We start from the raw sequence: 22,060 nt of genomic DNA on the forward strand, positions 1-22,060 counted from the left end.
TTAAGGTTTTCGTTGGGAGTGACGAGGATGGACAAGATTAGAAATGAGTTTATTACAGGGACAGCACATGTAGGATGTTTTGGTGACAAGGTGAGGGAGGCGAGATTGAGATGGTTTGGACATGTGCAGAGAAGGGACATAAATTATATTGGTAGAAGAATGCTGAAGATGGAGCCACCAGGTAGGAGGAAAAGAGGAAGGACAAGGAGGAGGTTCATGGATGTGGTGAGGGAAGACATGCAGGTAGTTGGTGTGAAAGAGGCAGATGTAGAGGACAGGGTGGTATGGAGACAGATGATCCACTGTGGCGACCCCTAATGGGAGCAGCCGAAAGAAGAAGAAGATTACTGACACACCCACTAAACTCTGGAGCACTCTAAATAGGGAACACAGAAAAAGCTGCAGAATGAAAAATGGAGAAACGGGAAGAAAACAGCGAGGGGCACGGAGAAGATTCATATGAAAGCCCGTTTCCACCACATTAAATAAAAAGTTTGCCTAATTCAGAGTTATTTTTTCTCTCATTTAAATGGGCTAAAATCAATAGAATCACATGGTATTAACTAAAACTTTAATAAAAGGGCTTCCATGGGATAAGGCCAAAGAAAAAGTTGCATTTAAAGATCATTTCAAAACAAAAAGAAAACACCATATAGTGCGTTAAAAATTTTTTTTTTCAATAATCAGAAATGTTATTTGTATTTATGATTTTTTATGTATATATTTCCATTTACATTTTGGTGTAATAAGGTAATTAAATGCACTAAATGGGTTTAGTTTTCACAGATTGCAATTTTAGCAATAAAAATTGTATTTATTTTAAAAAAGGGAAACAAGTTACAAGTTACTACATTTCAAAAGGCCTGTCTTATTTCCTCTTGTATATTTAGTCTTGTTCTTTAATTAAAAAAAAAACTTCTTATCCGATTACTCAAGTGTTGGATTAATCGGTAGAATACTCCATTACTAAAATAATAGGAAGCAACAGCTCTACTTTCAATAAAAAAAATCATTAATAAAGATAAATGAACACAAACAATTTAAATAAATCATGCCTTCTCCACTAGAGGGCTGTGCCCCACACATGGAGAACCACTGCATTAGTTAAATCAGACTCTAAAGTTTAAAAATATTCAGAACTATTAAATCCATGACATCTTAACCTATTTAGACTCTAAAGTTTAAAAATTTTCAGAACTATTAAATCCATATGACATCTTAACCTATTTAGACTTTATTTTTTATTCATCTATAATGTTTTATTTATACAGTAGCTGTGTTGCTACAATCTAAATAGTTTATTTTAATATTTTATGAAATTTATTAATTTACAATAGCATTGATTTCCAATAAAACCTTGTTCTGGATGTGTGATATAAGCCCTACCTGGAGCTGCTCAGTTGAACTGCTGCTAAGCTCATCCCCAGTATCCAAATCGCTCTGATTTTTTTCTGTTCCTTCTCTTGAAGTTTGTTCAGGTGTAGCAATCTTGTGTCGCCCTCCTTCACCCTTTTTCTCCTTTACTGCATCATCTATTCTCTCTAATTCTTTCTTCTTCTTCTCCCTCTGTCCATTCCTTGCTTTCTCTTCATTTCTATCACATCTTTCTTCTCTTTTCCATTCCTTAGATTTTTCTTCACCTATCTCTCTATCAGTCTTTCGCTCTCTCTCTCTATCTCTGTCCATTTCTTCATCTCTTTTCCTTTCTCCATCCCCTGTCCACTCTTCTCTCCTCCTATCCTTTACTCCTTGTTTCCTCCACTCTCCATCCCCTGCTTCTTCCTTTCTTTTCTCCTTATCTCCCTCCCTCTCAGTCTCTACATCCAAATCCAGTGGCACTCGGAGCCTTGGGCTTTTTGGACTGGCTTTGTCCTCTTTGGGTGCCTGCACTGTTGTCGGATATCCAGCATGGAGTGACTGAGTCGGACTCCTCTTGTTCAAACTCTCATCTGACTGTTTGTGCTCCAGGGCAGTTTGAACTTTTTTTTCAGATCCTCCTTTTGCCCCAATCCCACCTCCACTGTGCGAGAGAGGTTTGGTTGGTGGCATGAGGGCTCGCCGCACTTCACGAACATACTGAGCAGGTACGTAAAAAGGCCTACTACTCTCCTCCTTACGAACCTGCCACCAGTCTTCATTAGTCTTTTTAACCAGCAAGTAACATTCACCTTGCTTGATGGTTATCATACGGTCTTTAGACTTGTACTCATAGTCGTATTCCACTTCAATGTAGAGCTGACCTGGGGCGACTGCGAGATCACTGCGATCAGCCATCCTTTACTTGGAGGAAAGAGGTCAAAGTTTAAGAATCATTCTCTACAGACCTCGACCAATGCAAAATGATCTGAAAAAAAAAAGGTTACTCATTAGAATGAAAAAATGTGCAAACAGTTTAAATTAATTTTTGCCATTCAAAAATAATCTATAGGGAAAATGCTCTATTATGTGTGAATTTAATATATTATATACAGATTAGGGATGCAACAATACAGTTAGCCCACGGTTCAATACATACCTCGGTTTTTAACCACGGTTTTCGGTTTGGTTCGGTTCTGATAGCTTAACACATAAAAGTGTTTTTTGTTATTATATGCTTAGGCAATAGGAACAGTAAGAGGTTAAGAAGAAACAAAAAAAACGATTTATTGCAATACTCCTTTATTTTACTTAAAAGCAAAGTCAAGTCCACTAGTTCCTAGTGTTTTGTATAATATAAAAAAAATTATTTTAAAATTAACACTGACATCTCACAGCTGCTGGTAGCCCATGTACAAACTGATAAACACAAATTCCTAAACATATTTGGCCTCCTCAACTTCCATGTATTCACTGCGTGTGTCAACTCTTCTGCCAATGAGCGCTTGTATGACTTTCATACAGGGGACGGGTTTGGAGTACAGCGCTTTTCATTTCCCAATCCGACATGTAGTGAACAGTTACAGTGAGGTAACTCACGGTTGCCCGCGAGGTCCAACCATCTGTGGTCAGAGCAAGGCTCTCTGCTTGAGCCAATTCATACACAATACTGTTGCATGTCTTTTCATAGAGGTCGGGAATTATCTCGGAGCTGAAAAAAGTGCGAGACGGTAGTCTGTAACGTGGATCAAGTGTTTTTATAAGATGACAAAAGCCCGCATCTCCAATCACCGAAAACGGCTGCAAATCTTTGGCAATGAACACCCCCACTTCCTGTGTTATTTTCATGTGTCTCTCGGAACCAGTTGGGTATGTATGCTGGAAGGATTCAGCGAGGGACTGTTGTTTTTTGGAGGACTTTATTACCTGCTCTGCTATCCTGCCTTCAGACATTGATATTGCTGGGTGATGGCGCCGCAGATGTGCAATCATATTGGAAGTGTTTCCGTTTGAGTAGGCTACACGTGTAAAACAATGCTTGCAGACAGTCATTTTTTTGTTTACCGTTTTTTCTTCCTCGGCATTATACTCAACAGCAAAACCGAAATGTCTCCACACCACAGATTTAAAAGACGCCGGCGCCACGTACTGTAGCCTCACTTCACCACCGCTCGCCATGTTAAAGTGTGGAATGATGGTTCAGCGCCCCCTAACTTTAGAGCATAGTGATTGAACATTTACTCGCGGGGGAGGAGTTTCCTCATCTCAGCTTGTAGACTTACAGGCACACACAAACAGTCGATTCGGAGAGAAATAAAAAACGCATAAATTATTTAAACGTAAAACCGAAAAAAACGAACTTCAAAAGCGCGTACTGAACCGTGGATGTCGTACCAAACGGTTCAATATCATATTGAGAATTGTGGCATCCCTAATACAGATAGTCCCTGACTTTGATGGAGAAGCGTTCTAATGACACCATCTTAACTTGAAAATATTGAGTCGAGAAGAATAAAGAATAAATAATTTTTTAAGACTTTTGGGTAGACTAAGCCATTTCTCGAAATTTCTCAGTATGGGGAAGTATCCTGTAATTTGTTAATTATTTAACAGAGCAATTTACAGTACCATAATGTATAAACTTTACAGTATATACAGTGATGTGAAAGTGTTTGCCCCCTTCCTGATTTCTTATTTTTTTGCATGTTTGTCACACTTTAATGTTTCAGATGATCAAACTTATTTAAATATTAGTAAAAGATAACAAGTGAACACAACATGCCATTTTTAAATGAGGTTTTTATTATTAAGGGAAAACAAATTCCAAAACTACATGGCCCTGTGTGAAAAAGTGTTTGCAATCAAGAAATCTCTTTAATAGGACCTGCCTGACAAAGTGAAGTAGACCAAAAAATCCTCAAAAGCTGAGATCCAAAGGAATTCTGAAACAAATGCAATAGAAAGTAATTGAGATCCATCAGTCTGGAAAAGATTATAAAGCCATTTCTAAAGTTTTGGGACCCCAGCGAACCACAGTGAGAGCCATTATTCACAATGCCAAAAACATGTAACAGTGGAGAACCAGCCCAGGAGTGGCCGGCCGACCAGAATTTCCCCAAAAGCACAGTGACGACTCCTCCAAGAGGTCACAAAAGACCCCACAACAACATCCAAAGAACTGAAGGCCTTACTTGTTTCAGTTAAGCTCAGTGTTCATGACGGAAACCGCTGCTGAGCAAAAAGAACATAAAGGCTCGTCTCAGTTTTGCCAGAAAACATCTTGATGATTCCCAAGACTTTTGGGAAAATACTCTGTGGACTGACGAAAGAAAAGTAGAACTTTTTGGAAGGTTTTGTCCCATTACGTCTGATAAAATGGTAAAGTAACACCGCATTTCAGAAAAAAGAACATCATACCAACTGTAAAATATAGTGGTGGTAGTGTGATGGTCTGGGGCTGTTTTGCTGCTTCAGGACCTGGAAGACTTTCAGTGATAAATGGAACTATGAAATCTGCTGTTTACTAAAAAAATCCTGAAGGAGAATGTCCGGCCAGCTGTTAGTGACCTCAAGCTGAAGCGAACTTGGGTTCTGCAGCAGGACAATGATTCAAAACACACCAGCAAGTCCACCTCTGAATGGCTGAAGAAAAACAAAATTAAGACTTTGGAATGGCCTAATCAAAGTCCTGATCTGAATCCTATTGAGATGCTGTGGCATGACCTTAAAAATGCAGTTAATGCTCAAAAACCATCCAATGAACTGAATTACAACAATTCTACATAGGTGAGTATGTGAAATTCCTCCACAGTGCTGTAACAGACTTATTGCAAGTTATCGCAAATTGTTGATTGCAGTTGTTGCTGCTAAAAGTGGCTCAACCAGTTATTAGGTTTAGGGGGCAAACACTTTTTCCACACAGGACCATGTAGTTTTGGATTTTGTTTTCCCTCAATAATAAACTTTCTTTTCTGCTTCTCCCGTTAGGGGTCACCACAGTGGATCCTCCGCACGTTTGATTTGGCACATGTTTCACGCTGGATGCCCTTCCTAACGCAACCCTCCCCAATTTATCCGGGCTTGGGACCAGCACTGAGAGTGGCTGGGGATGGTTCCCTGACCGGGGATCGAACCCGGGTTGCAGCGGTGAGAGTGCTGCATCTTAACCACTAGATCACCAGGGGACCGGTTTTCCCTCAATAATAAAAACCTTCATTTCAAAACTGCATTTTGTGGTGACTTGTGTTATATTTTACTAATATTTAAATTAGTTTGATGATCTGAAACATTAAAGTGTGAAAAACATGCAAAAAAAATAAGAAATCAGAAAGGGGCAAACAATTTTTCACACCACTGTACATAAGTGGCAGCAGACTTCGACAAGCGACGGTTAATGAGTGGAGGGCATAGCCGGATGCACTCTGTTACTCTGGTACTATAGAAATGAAACTTGAATATATTTTAGAGTAGTCAATGTGCAGGTTGTATAGCAGTACAGATTTACTGTCCTCTGAAAATAACTCAACATACAGCTAATATTGTCAAAATAGCTTGCAACAAAATTTAGTACAGCCTTAGTGATAACAGCTGAACATCGTTTAACCATGCAAAGCCTCATGACATTTTCATCATGTCCATGTTTTTTGTTTACTTGACAGGACCATACAAATTTGTTTATCTTGTATTAAAGCAGTTGACATTTGGTGCTTTGAGTACCGTAATTTCCAGACTATTAAGCGCACCCAAATATAAGGCGCACCCACTGAATTTGTAACCGACTTGTATCTAAACAGTAGCCTACCAAGAAAGTCATTGTTCACTGTCTTCCTCCTTCCTTTCACAACAATTTCTCTCGGGAGTTTTTTATTTGGCATCGTCGTGCGTTTAAAAATCACCATCAGTGAAGCTTTTTTCCCGATGCCGTGCAGCTCAGAACACAGGTAAAGTGTGTTTTTTCATGCCCGGTTGTTTTCAGCATGACGAATGATTCGCATTTCCTGTTGCCAGTCCGAATGAGCAGCAGGTCAAACGTCAGAGGAACATCATCCATATTTATGATGTGGTGCGGCCCGATTCAGTGGGAGCGCATCTGATTTAATATAAAGAGTTTCATTGTTTCACCTGAACCTGTTCGGCAATTTCATTGGTCTAATGTTATGGGGCTCAGTTTATTGTCTTAAAGCTTGTGAAACCTGGAAAAACTCAGGAAAAATCCATATATTAGCCGCCTCGCTGTTTAAGCAGCGGGGTTCAAAGCGTGGGAAAAAAGTAGCGGTGTATAATCCGGAAAATACAGTAGGCTAACTTATCTATTGCCTACTATACCTGTTTGACTCCACCGTAGTTAAGAGCAAGAATTTAATACATTTTATATTTTATACATTTAGAGACAGTCCTATGACACTGTTAGCCATTTTTTCCAGGGGTCATCTTACCACACATCGCTAGGGTAAATATGCTGGGTGTCTAAGACCGTGTCTCTGTCTTATTTTGCACTGACTTTGAAACTTTTTCTTGCCTAGCATTTCCTGTGGGGTTATTTATATTAGATTTACATTTTAAAACTTATGCAGCAAATGCTCTGGACCAATGAGTCAAAATCTGTTTGCCTGAAGGCCTGGAAATCGGTACAATAATGAGTATCTGCAAGCAACAGTGAAGCATTGTGGAGGTTTTCTTGCATTTGTGAAAGATGGAGTTAGAGAAGTTGGTCAGGATTAATACTGTCCTAAATGCTGAAATATACAAGCAGATATTTATCGATCATACAATGCAATCAAGGAGGCATCTGATTGGGCCCAAATTCAGGTTTTCTGCAGCCAGACAAAGACCCCAAACATACAGCCAATCTTTAACGTAGAGAAGAGTCCTGGAAGTACAAGTTTTGGCCCTCATAGAGCCCTACGCTTAACATTATAATGTCTGTCTGGAATTATATGAAGAGACAGAAAGATTTAAGCCAGCCTACATCCACAGATAATGTTCAAACTGTGTAAAGTGTACCTAGAAGAAATTGTGGGTGGTCTAGCAAATATTGTTTTAATTAGGATTTCTCTTCTGTTCATTTATTTCCATTTTGTAATATTATACAAAATAAACCATTAACACTTCTCTTTTGAAAGCATGCTTACTTTACAGCATTCATACAGTTCAACACCACAGAAAGTAGCAAGCATTAACATAAAATCACAAAGAGAAAAATAATAGTTTCAAAATGTGCAAAAGAAAAATGGAAGTTGCTAAAAAAGAAAATTAAAGAAATTAAGAAAACACAAATTAAAGAAAAGCCTGGGAAGATAAAAAACATTACCAGTTCAAGGATTCTAAAGAAATATACCATCCTAAGAAAACAGAGTTGTTGACTTCTTTTATTGGTATAACAATCGCTTTCGAATCGTTTTTGATACGTTTTCCTACTTTAATCTCAATAACGGTTACCTTAAACACCTGTAGTATTTTTATGTCATTGAAATAAAAATAGTAATAAAGACAGTATGTATCATATTCCCTGCCATTATAATATCAGGCGGAAGAACTCAAATTCAGGTGTTGCAAAAATGTACATTTAAAGTGATCAAATGGCTGTACATAGTGTACATAGTGATATGAAGCGCTAATAACACAAACTACAGATCCCATAATGCAGCGCTTCAGCTACCTTACCGAACGCTAGGCAACCTGGGAACGTTCCAGCCTTAATCAAGGTGAGCTTCTGTTAATGTATTTAACCCTATTGTACATTTATTTTAAAACAGTGAAGAGAAAAGTTGATTCTGAAAACAGAGTCTTTCAAAACCGATGGGATTCTGAGTAGATGTTTACTGACACTGCTGGTAAACACATGTGTCTTATTAGTAGAGCGAATGTGACTGTAATTAAGGAATTAAATCTAGGACACCACTATGAGACAAAACATCAGGAGAAGCTGAAAAGCCTGAATGCAGAGCAGAAGATACAGAAAGTGGAAGAGTTAAAGAAGAATCTGACATTTCAGAAGACCTTTTTCACAAAATCACAAAGTGAAGCTGGTGTGAAAGCAGAGGAGAAATCAGAGGCACATCAGCCGGTTATTTACTGAGGGAGAGTTTCTGAAGGGCTGCATGATGAAGCTGTGAGACGTCTTGTGTTTGACAGGAGATATTTTTATGGAGAGCAAAATATTTTGTTATTTAAAGTTTAGGATTTTTTTTATAAAATGGCATAAGAGCAAAGAAATCTGACTGTTTTGTTTTGTTGTTGTTTTAGTGTTTACTTAAAGGCACAATTTTAATTTATTTGTTCAGGGTTTTTTCGCAGCATGTTCATATTTCTAACTTGTATAATTTTGACAGGAGCTATTTTAATGGAGAGCTATTCATTTAAAGTTTAAGTTGATTTATTCTGGAATCATATTCCTGTCTGTTTTTATTCATACTTATGTTCAAAAAACATTGTTTTAGTGTGTTCAATAAATGTTTATCCTGTTCGGCCCTCAACATGTGCTTTGAGTTTTGGCCCCCTGTGCAATTGAGTTTGACATAGATAAATATCATTAATTGTTAATAATAACATATAATTAAAGGTAAATTGAGCAAATTTGTTATTTCAGAATTGTGTATCAAACTGGTAGCCCTACACATTAGTCGGTACCCAAAAAGTAGCTCTCAGTGTCAATGTAATCAATATTCTGTCAATAATTTGTATACTTGTATGATTATTATTGTCTTCAAATGCCAAAGACCCTAAATACCTCGCTATTAGAATGCAATGAATGTAAAATGAATATGAATAAGATACACACCTTCAAAATCTTGCACAATCACTATTTCCAGAAATGCAACCTCAAACCAGGACAGACCCTCCACCATGTTTTACTGAAGGCCACAAGCATTCATTCTTCCTTCCCTCTCTAACTCTTCTTCTCACATATTGTCAACAATTACTTTCTTTCGGCTTCTCCCATCAGGGGTCGCCACAGCGGATCATCCGCATGTTTGATTTGGCCCATGTATTTACGCTGGATGCCCTTCCTAACGCAACCCTCCCCATTTATCCGGGCTTGGGACCGGCACTAAGAGTGTCTGGGGTTGGTTCCCTGACCAGGGATCGAACCCGGGCTGCAGCGGTGAGAGCGCTGCGACCTAACCACTAGACCACCAGGGACCCTACATATTGTCAACAATTGGACCCAAAAAATCCAAACTTGTATTTGTCACTCCATAATACTCTTTTCGATTTGCGACTACCTTTCCACAAATTCAAACATTTCTGAACTTCTTTAGATTGTGGAAAAATCAACTTGGCATTCCAATGAAGCTGCCAGATGATGAGCCAGGTCCTTGCTGGACTTTGAAAGAAGAAACTTCTAAGACAGTTCTGGCAAGTATTTGGTTGTACCACCTGAGTTTTTTGTAGGGGGGTTAAATTAAGAATATAAAAAATAAAGATGAACTTAAATGCTTAAAATGTATTTAACAAATGAAACTTGTTAGAAGCTTCATTTTTCATTGACACAAAATACACAGAGATTTTAGGGAACGACACTGTCACGTGATTAGCTGAAAAGCGTGAATAAGCACTTTTTAATTACATTTGCCAGTAACAGTGTAATTCCCATTATATTACTTGCATACAAATCTTTTACAGACAATTTGTATGACAGTAAGAGTCTGTTATATACACTAAAAATTAGCTAAGCAACATTTCATAGCTTCAGGCAGATCAAAATCCTTCTCTATAAACATTTGAAAATTGTTTTAAAAAATGTGTTTACTTCTCTAGAAAAGTATTACATTTCCAGTGTAATAAGCACCTGAACTCTCACGTAAACTATTTGGAGCGTAAAATGTATCGAAACGAACATAAGTTTGAAAACGTTAGTGACTTATGTCAAGTCTATGTGAACGACGTGTAAATAAGAGTCCAATAGAACAAACTAGTAAACGATGTGTTCAGGATACTACTAGACAACTTTAAACCTACAAGTAGACACTTCAATAGATGTAGTTTTACATGCTCCTCTATAGATAAACGTTTCCGCTACTAAACGCGTATTTTGTCTTTTCTAATCCTGCAAAATAACACATTCGATTCGGTAAAGTTAGTTAGCCACCTTGCTAGCAATCTAGAGTACACGCTTGAATTAATCTGCCTCATATTTTCGATAACTGTTTATTTGCATATTTTTCACGAATTTTCTTTCGACGAGGAAACGACGACGAACAGCTATATTTCAGGACTTGGGTGAATAAAGGTTTAATAAACGATGGGTCGGGCGGCAAAAAGATTAACGAGCTACCTGAAATAGCTGTATCAGGTCCTGATCTCGGGCATGAAGAAACAGGTTCTCTCTCATTCCTCTGCGAGGAAAAGGGAGTTAACTAAGGCCAGCTAAAAGTTTCGGGAGAGTGTAATCTCGTTATCATAGTTAGATGCCGTGGTTAGTTACGTAAATTTTGCTAAGACACAACACGTTAAACTTTTTTGGTAAAATGTAACATTACATAAAGCAAACACCTTCCCTAGGCACATACCTGAAACCTTTATGCGGAGATTTCTTTGTGTCAGGTAAGGACACCGTGTGGTAAGGATCCAGTGTCCAATGTGTGTTCGTCGATTTTTTCCCCTTCTTAATAAACCAATACACTGGTGTAAGGCCTACAGTAAACCCTATTTACAACTTCATCGTTTCTATAGAACAAACACCTTAGTGCGATTCAGTACTCCTCCACAGGCGTGCCACTGTTTGCTTGTGCGCGCTCCCACAGCCGCGCGCACCCGCGAGTCCCATAAAACAGATGAAGGAAGTTCGAAGGAAGCCGCGAGATGTCGAAATCAGACTCGATGTTTTGTGAAATTCTATTGACTGTTTTACATTTTAAGTTTGGCTCTTGTCAATTTTTTTCACCTCAGGAAGTTCTTCCTTGCAACTGGAGCCTCTGGTCCGCTCAATTGAGATATACCGCAAGTGACAAAATTATGGATTTGAAGCCCTAACAGGTGCACATGATATTTTAGCTTCCCTCTTGCGTTTATAAGCTGCTGATGCAGTTATTATTACAGGACTATAACTAGTAAATTATACACACTTAATAAAGGAATTAATCACGAGATTTTTTGTTAAATAGAATTTTTATTCCGAGAAATGCTTCCAAAATGCTATCCCTTTGTTGAATCTGTTGTTCATGATGTGTGAGTTGCTGTCCTTAGAAATTTACATTAATTAAGATGCAATACATTTTGCACTGCTAGATTTTGGGTATAGCTTGCACCTACTTATTCATCCGTATTAGTACTATCTCTTTAAGAGAGTACCCTTAAACAGACCTAAAGGTTCAGTCACAACTGGTTACCTTAGCAGTAGCAAAGGTAACCAGGTGTGACTGAACCTATAGGCTTGGTGTTCAGATATTCAGAAGAAGAATCAGAAAGAGCTTTATTGCCACGTATGTTTGCACTCACAAGGAAGTTGTTTTAGTGACAGAAGCTTCCAGTTGCATATTTTTTTAAAACGTGAAATAGAAATAAAAAAGCTAAATAAATAAAAAAAAATAATACAAGTTATTGCACATTTTTTATAAAGTTTTTTTTTACATTAAATTATAGAGTATTATTGCACAAAAAGTACAGATTATTGCAGAAAAGTACAGAATGTGGTATCGCACATATGTTTTATTTTATTGCACAATGGGAAGTGCATTTATGTGTTCATGAGGTAGATTGCCTGGGGGAAGAAACTTTTCTTGTGCCTGGCTGTCTTGGTATTTGGTGCTCTGTAGCAATGCTTTTCTTTTTACACTTTTGAATTATTTACTTACATTTTTAAAAAAAAAGGCTTTTTTTATATGATTCAGGTTGTCATGGATTTTTTAGGGTCATTCCTTATATGACCTAAAAAACAGCAGTAACAGTTAATATGTGTGAAGCTTTTGATGATGTATGTTTTCTTTTATTATAATTGCCAATTAGTTGATAACTTTTTACTTAATGGTTACCTTTTACTGCTCTACTTTGCTGCTTTGCTGCTTCTCTGCATGGCTGTAACCTGCAGGGTTGCTTTGCTCATGTATGTTCTTGGTTTGCCCACACTGTTCTTACTTTAGGGTTCAGTTCTGCATTGTCTGGGTTGGCAGTATTGTATGATTCCACATGTTGCTGTGGTCAATAGATGGTGTGGTCAAAGCAGGAGTTTAATTTGCTATTAGCCTATATTTCTCAAAGTAGAGAAGGTAAGAATTTCTAGATTGCCTCTAGCACATTGATGTCGGATTGGATACAGCTGGAAACTACCTGTGTTGCTACTAACTTAGATCATATTAAAAATGCATCATTGTTGTAGTTATTTATGTTATACATTGTCAGCTTTGCCTTTTTAATAAATACTGTATCTACTGCACTTGCATCCACTTCTGTAAGCTTCTCTCATCTTACATGATACCACACTTAAAGAATATAAATAATATATCAAAATACTATTACTTTTTGTGTACTAGATCCCTTGCCTACATGTTTCTACAAAGACGTACTATCAGAAGCAATCAAATGTTTTTTAAACATTACCTTATTACCTCTCTTTCTGCTGCACTACAACTACTACTTCTGTGATACATGTGATCCTGACCCACTTCTGCTCTCTAGACCTGCTGTTTTGAGCTCTCATTACCTGGAAATCATTCATTGCTGCTGAAGATGTTTGCAATCATTGGCATCTACAGTACATATCATCAAAAGATTCAGAGAAACTGGAGAATGGGACAAAAGACAAGGGCAAAAATCAATATTGGATGCCCATTATCTTTGGTCCCTCAAGTGACATTGCATTAATAAAAATTCTGTAATGTACATCATTGCATGGGCTTAGAAATACATTCAGAAATCATTGTCTTTGAACATAGTTCAATATGCCATCCATAAATGCAGGTTAAACCGCTATAATGCAAAGAAGAAACTAATGCAGCATATTTAATTGAATTCATTCACATGTGTAGTGCTTAGTATATGTAGTGTTAGTATAAGTTTAGTGCCTATAAATTTGTTCCTTATAATTGTAAAATGATCCCTAATGAGCAAGCCATTTGGGGACTGTGGCAAAGAAAAACTCCTTCCCTTGGAAACATGTGCTTTTAAACTTCTGTTTAAAGCAAAGTCTTGTATATGTTCTCACTGACATCATAGTCTCTCTGTGCAATGCTGTTGTTCCATGCCAAAATCCTCTGTCTTTAAAGCTACAGCTTAAGTCTCATGTACTTAACGCTACAAGCACTGTCAATGTATGGCCTCATGGTACATTTATTTTACCCCAGCAGCATGTGGGGTGATGGCTGAAATCTGAATGAATAAAAACTCTAACATAATCTTACATTTGCCTAAAGCAGCATAGCCGAGAGGAAAGCTATGGAATTAAGAGAATAGACTATTGCTAAAAATTTTGTAAGTGATTTTTAAAGAGGGGAAGGCCTTGCTGGCCCTGACAGCCAACCACTGCTCTTAGTGGGGGAAGTGGTAGATCAGTGCTTAAGACTCTGTTTATTGATCACTGAATAGATGGTCAGGGGGTTCAAGCCCTGGTATTGCCAAGCTGCTACTTTTAACCCTCTGTGTGTCAGGGGTGTTGTAACATGGCTGATCTTGTGCTCTGACCCCAGCTTTCCAACATTGCTGCGATATGTAAAGAAAAAATTTCACAGTGCTGTAAAGTACATGTAACAAGTATAAAAGGTGTATTTCTCAAAGTATCAAGTATCATACCTTTAGAAATTTATGAATGCAATTTATAAATGTATATGTTTACACAGAGAAATAGTTAAATGCAGTTATTTGCCATCACCAGGCCATATCCCAGATTGTAAGGTTATTCCAGCTGTCCTTGAAAACAACGCAAAGTTATTATGATGTTTTACGAATGACATATTTAAGGTGAGTTATCCTGTGCATTTTATTGAAGTTTAAATACGAAGTTTATCATTTATTCTTCACCTGTATAGCAGTTCTACAACATATAGAAACTATCTGACTAAACTTTAGATTTCAAATGACAGCTATATACTACAGAAAGTAAGAACATTAAGAACATCCTTATTTAAAAAAATAGCAACATGTGGCAGCATCCCTTATGTAAAAGACAAACCAAAATTGTAGGGAAAAAAACTTGAAACATTAAAATGTCTCATGAAAAGAAAGATATAACAATAAAATGTTAGATTACCTGTATGTGTGTTCTCAAATTTGACAGCAAATTCTTGAAAGCCAGCACTTTTTTACACTGATAATTTCGAACAGCTCCCTTATATATTGCCATGGGTGTTGAGGAATGTCTTTGTTTTTATTTATTTTCACACCAGTGACTCCCTCTGAATTCACATTAACCATTCCTCTTGTTGCTTTGCTCATCAACTCCACTTGCTAATGTCTACGTTTGATAGACAGGAAATAATACACCAGTGATTTAATGAAAAAGCCACGCAATGAAAGGTTGATAGGCTGGAAAGAGAGGAAATAATACTAAAAGTAACAAGGCTATTTTTGAAAATGTAAGAAGTAGAAAGTACAGATATTTGTGTAAAAGTGTACTGAGTGAAAGTAAAAAGTTAAGATAGTGGAAAAATAAATAGTGGAGTAAAGTACTGATACCAGACACAAAGTACAAAATTTACTTAAGTACAGTAACGAAGTTACTTCCCAGTTCTGCGGATGGTTCACAGAACTTTGTTTAAAATTTTTACAAAACACATTTATTTGAACTATCAAGGACAAATCCTCTCCAACATTGTCTTGTGTCATAATATAAGGGTGGGGAATATCAGGATAAGAGTCCTGCACCTAATCAGCATGTATTTTCCAAAGATATGGATTATGCACTTTTACAGTATGAGACAATTGTCCTTTTTAGAGATAACAATACAAGTTTTCGACTTTTCCTCTCTGTACTGATAATTCAAGACCAGCACTGAGTTACCTAAGTGAAACTATCTGGACTGTATCATCAACAGGTTGCAGTAGATCCTGGCTTGTTTACAATTTGTAATGTATAAGAAGCATATCAGGAGTTTCTCTTGTTGTGCTGTTTGTGGTATCTATTTACTGCTGTAAGAATGTGTCCAACTGCTGTTGAAGTGGGGTTGGCTCATTATAGGATTTCAGTAAACGCATTAATGACTGCCCATTTTGTCCAGACCATTTGGGCCAGTGTAAAATGGAGCACAGGCATGCAGAGCTTAATGCCATTCATTTTTAACAAAAAGAGGTGATCCCAAATTATATTTTCCATTTTCACTTACCATATTTTTAAGTATGCTGTTATGATTGAATGATACTCGTGGTTCTTGAATGGTCTTAAATGAGTCCTTTGACCACACTTCCTTGACTCTATTTATTTTTTCTGGGACAATGATTTGATTTCTCCTTGTTAGTAAGTGTTCCTATTTTTATAACTAAAAATAGGAACACTTACTAACAAGGAAAAATCAAATCAATTCCCTTCACCATACATTAACATGTATGGTGAAGGGAATTTATCCTGTGGACACCATAATCATCACATGCAAAAAATTGTGTCTAATCTGGTTTCTGTTTGAATGGCTGCACTGCACTGTAAAAAAGCTTTTACATGTATTATGAGGTAAGCATCTACTGAGTCCTTCTTGTGCAATACATACAAAGGCAAATGAGCTAACTAGTCAGTGATTCCAGCAGATCAGTAGCATTTTTTTACCGGATTGTGCCAGAGTTAGCTCTGGTGTCTAGCGACAGCCCTGGATGGAGTGGCATTGCTGGGATTGATGAGTAAGTTGATGGATGGTCTAATGACAAAGTAAAATAATGTCTAAATAAGTAGATATGAAAATTCTTGACTCTGAAAAGCAGTTTCATGACTCCTTTCATGTTCAAGTTCGTTCATACTGTTCATAAAATAGTTCCTTTGGTTTGTGCTGAGCCAAAAGACCCTGTTCTCACAGAATCAGTTCCGCTCTCATTCAGATTTATTAAGTTTTGCTCAGTAAGAGGTAAGTCCATCCAATGATATTCTTCTTAAACCTGCATTTACAACATGAATTCTAATATTTGCTCCATTGAATTGTATTAATTTATCCCCAACAGTTTATTCTCTTTCATAGCATTTCTCTTCATAGTGTTTCTCTCTCATAGCTGCACTGCTTTTTGTCCAATCAGATTTCAACCTCTATGTGCCATCATGTCAATCTAATCTGCCCAGGGCCTTCAAAGTCTGTTCTGCTGGTGTTTTTACCATAGACTCCTTAAGAATTTAGCTCTGTTACTTTAACCAATCAGATTTCATATTCGCCTCATGAGGCCCAGAACAGCATCAGCATTTAACCGTCCTGAATAGAGAAGTACTGATACCAGAAAAATGTACTTAAGTAGAGTAAAAAATTATTTGTACTTTATTTGAAATCTATTATGTACATTTTTTTAATATAACATATATAAATTTTATATATATATATATATATATATATATATATATATATATATATATATATATATATATATATATATGCATATGCCAAGGTTTATATATATATATATATATATATATATATATATATATATATATATATATATATATATATATATGCATATGCCAAGGTTTATATATATATATATATATATATATATATATATATATATATATATATATATATATGCTTAAACTCAACATTGGGTGGACACTGGGGCTCTGCTGGGGCTCTTGAAAGTAATAAATCGATTCTACAGCTAATCAAATTGAATTTAATTGAATTTAACAGAAATCATAATAATCTGGCGAATTGAAGGTGAAATGGCATATTTTTGCATAATTAGTGGCTGAAATGTGGTGATCTTGGTTCACTTTTCGTACAGTTGTGGCTGTTTCCTAAACACACGTGAGAAGTTGTGGATGAGGTTTGCCTTGACGTTGCATTTTGTTTGGAATATGACCTTTATTTCTAGTAGGTTTGTTAAATTGCAGACTAGATTTGTTCCAGATTTGTGCTAAAATTATTTTGACAATAATATTATTATAATTATAATTACATATTATATTTAAACTAAAGAAATCAAAGTGTGCAATGCTCTTGAGTACTTTTCTTTTATGAGTTTTGGATCATTTTTGTCTAGTTTTACACACACACACACACACACACACACACACACACACACACACAGCGCAGTCGCAGTCAACCTTGTAGGAATAGCTGTTCCGTGATCGGGGGGTTGGGCCGCAAAAAGCGAACTGAGTCTTTAAGAATTTTTTATGTCCGCCATGTTGGCCATGGCGTACTGTGCCAGAAAAAGGGACCGGACCTACTGGTAAAAGTATACCGAGAGAGGTCGAACGAGAGCCGGGCCTTCCCGGTTTCGCTCGCTCCGCAATATTATACCTACACTCAATCCAAACTTAGTCTCCGGAATAACGCAATAAAATGAAAGCTGTATTCATATCAGTTGTGAACACTAGCAGATCGGATACATTCCTGCTGCAACTTGTGTTGTGAAAAAATGAGTAAATTGTATTTTCGTGCACGGGCGCTGGACGCTTCCTCTACCTGTTATCCGTTGTGAGGATTTACCCGATTTGCACGAATATGCATCTATGAATCGGGCTGTGCCACAGATGCCAACGGGGATGGAAAAAGAGGAGGAATCGGTACGTTTTGCTGCTTGCGTTAATAAATGTATTCTCACAATTCGGTGTGCGCCCCTTGTTTGGCTGCGCTGGTTTGCGTAAAATGGCCGGCATTATATACCATCGAAATAACTCCCGTGTTCATGTAATGGTATTAAATTAACTATAGAAATTTAGCCTGTAATCAAAAGTAATTCAATTAATTACACCATGGTCATATGGCTAAGGTATAAAACCAGATTCTGTCCAGTACAAAGAAGTCATGTGACCACGAGCATATCCACCATTTTCTTTATTTTATTTTAGCTGGCGGTGCAGCCCTGTGGTGGCTGTAGTAGCATAACATTTCAGACAGGGGGACATGGTAACGCTTGACATTTATTTATTTATTTATTTATTTATTTATTTATTTATTTATTTACATGCATTTTGAATCCAACGTCTTCAGTGTTCGGTTTTTGACCACCCTACATTAAAAAAGAGCATATTTGGTTTTCAGTTTTAAAGAAATCAAATGACCACCTTCTAGTGTTGTCAGAAATTTTTGTTTAAAATTTCTGACTGTCAGCAGTCATTGCTAAATTCAAATAAAGCAATACAATTCACAAGCATAAATATTATCAAAACATGAAAACAGCTAGCAAATTCAAGATAAAATGTAAATAAAAAAAGATTACTTCTGGACCATGCTTATTTTGCCTTTTTTCTTTTTGAAGATTTTCTGTACAGCTATTATTGCTTTTTTTTATTTTGATATTTTGTCCCCTTTTTACAAGAGGTGGTGGGTCTTAAGAAGGGGTTTGAATCAGTTTAAAGGTGGCAACCCTAACCCATTTCTCAATGTAATAATGTTCAGTTGGTGAATGAATAAGTGTATTTGAACAAATATTTTAAGTGAACTAATTGTTCACATTCACTTTAAAGTCCTGTTTGTGTAAAACATATAACGTCTGGTAATTGGCTGTAGTAAATTAAACAAAAGCGTCATTTATCCACTTTGGACACTGGTTTAACAAGATTGAGAAAGGTGGAGCAATGCTTTGGTGAAGTTTTGTATTTGTGCATTTGACATTAATCCAATTAATCAATGTGAATCAATATCTTACACAATATAAATGTCACCCTCTCGAAGCTGATTCATTTAAATTGTTCTTTTTCTTAAACTCAGCAGCTGACAAATCACAGTAAATTACATGTAATGGCTCTGCTGGTGTCCTTTAAGCTAAAAAAAAAAATGTGTCATGTGTCTGTAGTGCAGGGCTGCAATTAATGATTATTTTGATAATCGATTAATCGGATGAAACCTTTTTTTAATAAGTTGTTTTCTTTATTATAACTATATACAACTCTAATTCATGGTATTTATGTATATAATTTACTCAAAATAAAAAGTAGGGCTGCAACAACTAATCGCTAAAATTGATAATTAATGATGAAATTTGTTGTGAACAAATACTGTTATCGATTAGATGAACTGCTCAAGTTACAGGGTCAACCGGCAGCAAAAAAAAGTGTGCGTCCCAAGTCATCCAAGGCATGGGAACATTTTATATTAAACGCAGCAAAGAAAACTGTACATGGAAGTTATGCAAAGCTGAGCTTATGGCATGGAAGTACCAAAGTGATGCATGAGAACATGAAAAGACAACACACTGGTGTCACAGATTAAGACGAAACATCTGCACAGTAAGCAAAAACTGTATAATCCTCATCATGTGCAAATGGTATAGTTAATGAAGTGCTATTGTTTGAATTGTTTGTTAGCTAACTTTGGTACAGTCGCACTGGATCTGTTCTGGCATAACTCAGGTTCCGTAATCACCTCACTCGTGGCATGATGGATTCATTTAAAACGATGCGAACAAACATTAAATCTAAAAGCAGCAAATAACAGCATCAACATAACACAGCATTCATCTTCCAGTCATTTCTTTGTAATGCCAAGGGATGCTTCACTGGCAACACTTGTCTGTATATCAGCAGTTAAAGCCATTCTGCTGCTGTTGTATTAGGCAAATGCTATAAAAAGGGAATGAAACAGAGAAACGCAGCAAGCCAACAGTCTTAATTAAAAAGAACGGAAAAAATATGCATTGGTGTACAAATACATAAGCAATCACTAAAACAAAATAAATAAAAATTGTTTACTGCTGCTGTTATTTGCTGCTTTTAGATTTAGCATTTGTTCGCACTATTTTAATTGAATCCATCACTATGTTGTGAGCGAGGTGATTGTGCAACCTGATGCTTGCAAGTCATGACAGATAAGATCCAGTGCAACTGTCCCAAAGTTACAAACAGGTTACACAAAAGCACTTCATTAACTATATACTTTCCACATGAGGATTATACAGTTTTTGCTTACCTTGCTGTTCCGCCTTCATCTGTGACATCAGTGCGTTTCTGTTTTATGTGCTCGTGCATCACTGTGGTACTTCCATACCACACAAGCTCAGCTCTGCATAACTTGCAGGTTACAGTGTTCTTTGTTGCTTTTAATATGAAATGTTCCCATACCTTGGATGATTCGGGACGCACACTTTTTCCTGCTGCCGGGTTTACCTGTACTTTCTGCCATTTTGCTAGTCGCTGTGTTATTTTGCCCTCACACTAACCAATAACTTTACCAGCCCAATTAATCAGTAACGAACTTAATTATTGATTATTATTGAGTTGTTGCAGCCCTAGTCTGTATATTTGTAAAACATCACAAAATGGGTGTTTCAGACAGTCTGCCACCATTTAAAAATAGAGAGGGAGAAACAGAAAAGACAAAGCCTAAAATGACTATGATCAGCTAAATAAATTGTATTCATAGCATAATCTGCTTTACACCAATATGTACACATGGCTGACTTTTTCAAATGTATTATTCTTTTTACTGATTTATTTTATGTAGTGAAAGAGTCAGTCAAGTCAAGAAGCTTTTATTGTCATTTCAACCATATATAGCTGACGCAGTACACAGTGAAATGAAACAACGTTCCTCCAGAACCCTGATGCTACATTAAACAATAATCAGAGAAACAGAAAACAGAGGGCTAAGGACTAGTAAGTGTCCTCGCCACATAAAGTGCATGTGTGCAACCTGGTGCAAACAGTGCATAGACAACACAAGACAGTTCAAGACAACACAAGACCGTGCAGGACAAAACACAAAATAGCTGAACAAAAGTGAAAAGTAGCCAAAATGTAAACTAAATGTTGTGCAAAAGAGCAATATAGCAAAAGTTCAGGAAAGATGTGCAAAAACGGCATGTAAACAGTTTATGGTAATGAAGTGAAGTCATGGGTCTGCGAAGTGAGTAGTGTGTGTGTTGAGTCCGGAAGAGTCACGGAAGCAAATAGTGAACAGAATCAAAAGATTTGATTTACTGGGATGAGCTGAATTTTCCTAAAGTACAATGATGGCACTGCCCCTGGCATGGCACAACAAATTAATTAATATTTCAATATTAATTAAAAATAATATTTAGTTAATACGAACTGATGCAGTCAGAGTAGCACTTGGCTACTCGTTCTTAAACATTAATTTCAATATTGTATACTGCTGTCATGGCAAATGTTACTCCATGTTTTTTAATTATTGGCCTACATTAAGCAGACATCAACTAAGAACTAAGAAAAAATTTAACCACTTCCAAAAATTAGGGATGTTGTGTAAAATGTAAAAAAAAAAAATTTACAGTGATTATTAAAATATTTAACTCAGTCTTTATCTGTCTGGGAACTGAGAAGAAAAGTTGCTGGAGCTTTTTTGGGTGGGAAAGGTAAGATGTCACATTGTAACTGCTCACCAGTTCTGAGTCTTGATGTTTTTTGGATTTTTTTTGTTTCATTATACACCAAATGTTTCCAATTGGTGAAAAGTCTGGACTGCTGGTAGGCCAATGCAGCGTTTGACTTTTATACCATGAATCCATGCAATATTTGGTTTAGCATTTTCTTGTTGAAATATACAAAGCCTTTAATTTTAAACGCTTTTAAGCCCATAGAAGTCTGCAGTGTTTCTGGATCATACTTTAACCTGCATTTGTAAATAGTATGGCAAACTGTGCTCACAGACAATGAATTCTGGAGGTGTTTCTGAACACATGC

The 22,060-nt window shown here is 36.7% G+C and overlaps 3 protein-coding genes across 6 annotated transcripts in view; 1 reads left to right on the forward strand and 2 right to left on the reverse strand.

Annotated features, from left to right (window-relative positions):
* The window catches only part of arhgap12a (Rho GTPase activating protein 12a), a 96,722-nt gene extending 85,424 nt beyond the window's left edge, over nt 1-11,298 (reverse strand). For 2 of the 4 annotated variants that reach the window (XM_046876421.1, XM_046876418.1), the window contains exons 1-2: nt 10,869-11,297; nt 1,387-2,344 (exon numbers count right to left, since the gene is read on the reverse strand). In XM_046876421.1, coding sequence (XP_046732377.1) covers nt 1,387-2,274 — 888 coding nt within the window. In that variant the 5' untranslated portion in view covers nt 2,275-2,344; nt 10,869-11,297. Of the gene's footprint in view, nt 1-1,386; nt 2,345-10,633; nt 10,695-10,868 lie in introns of all 4 variants that reach the window. The other 2 variants (XM_046876419.1, XM_046876420.1) reach the window with 2 other exon arrangements.
* Nucleotides 2,839-3,925, reverse strand: LOC124403398 (E3 SUMO-protein ligase ZBED1-like). The gene has a single exon (XM_046877116.1). The coding sequence runs from the start codon at nt 3,532-3,534 to the stop codon at nt 2,839-2,841; it is 696 nt and encodes a 231-aa protein (XP_046733072.1). The 5' UTR covers nt 3,535-3,925.
* Nucleotides 11,299-17,508: 6,210 nt separating the features above from the next.
* The window catches only part of LOC124403280 (enhancer of polycomb homolog 1-like), a 40,384-nt gene continuing 35,832 nt past the window's right edge, over nt 17,509-22,060 (forward strand). The window contains 2 exon segments of the mRNA XM_046876954.1: nt 17,509-17,873; nt 17,875-17,983. Coding sequence (XP_046732910.1) covers nt 17,836-17,873; nt 17,875-17,983 — 147 coding nt within the window. The 5' untranslated portion in view covers nt 17,509-17,835.

Source organism: Silurus meridionalis, chromosome 20, assembly GCF_014805685.1.
Source record: "Silurus meridionalis isolate SWU-2019-XX chromosome 20, ASM1480568v1, whole genome shotgun sequence".
NCBI lineage: Eukaryota > Metazoa > Chordata > Actinopteri > Siluriformes > Siluridae > Silurus > Silurus meridionalis.

Coding starts and splice junctions, on each gene's coding strand:
- LOC124403398 (XM_046877116.1), bottom strand. CDS start 3,534: ATGGCGAGCGGTGGTGAAGTGAGGCTACAGTACGTGGCGCCGGCGTCT.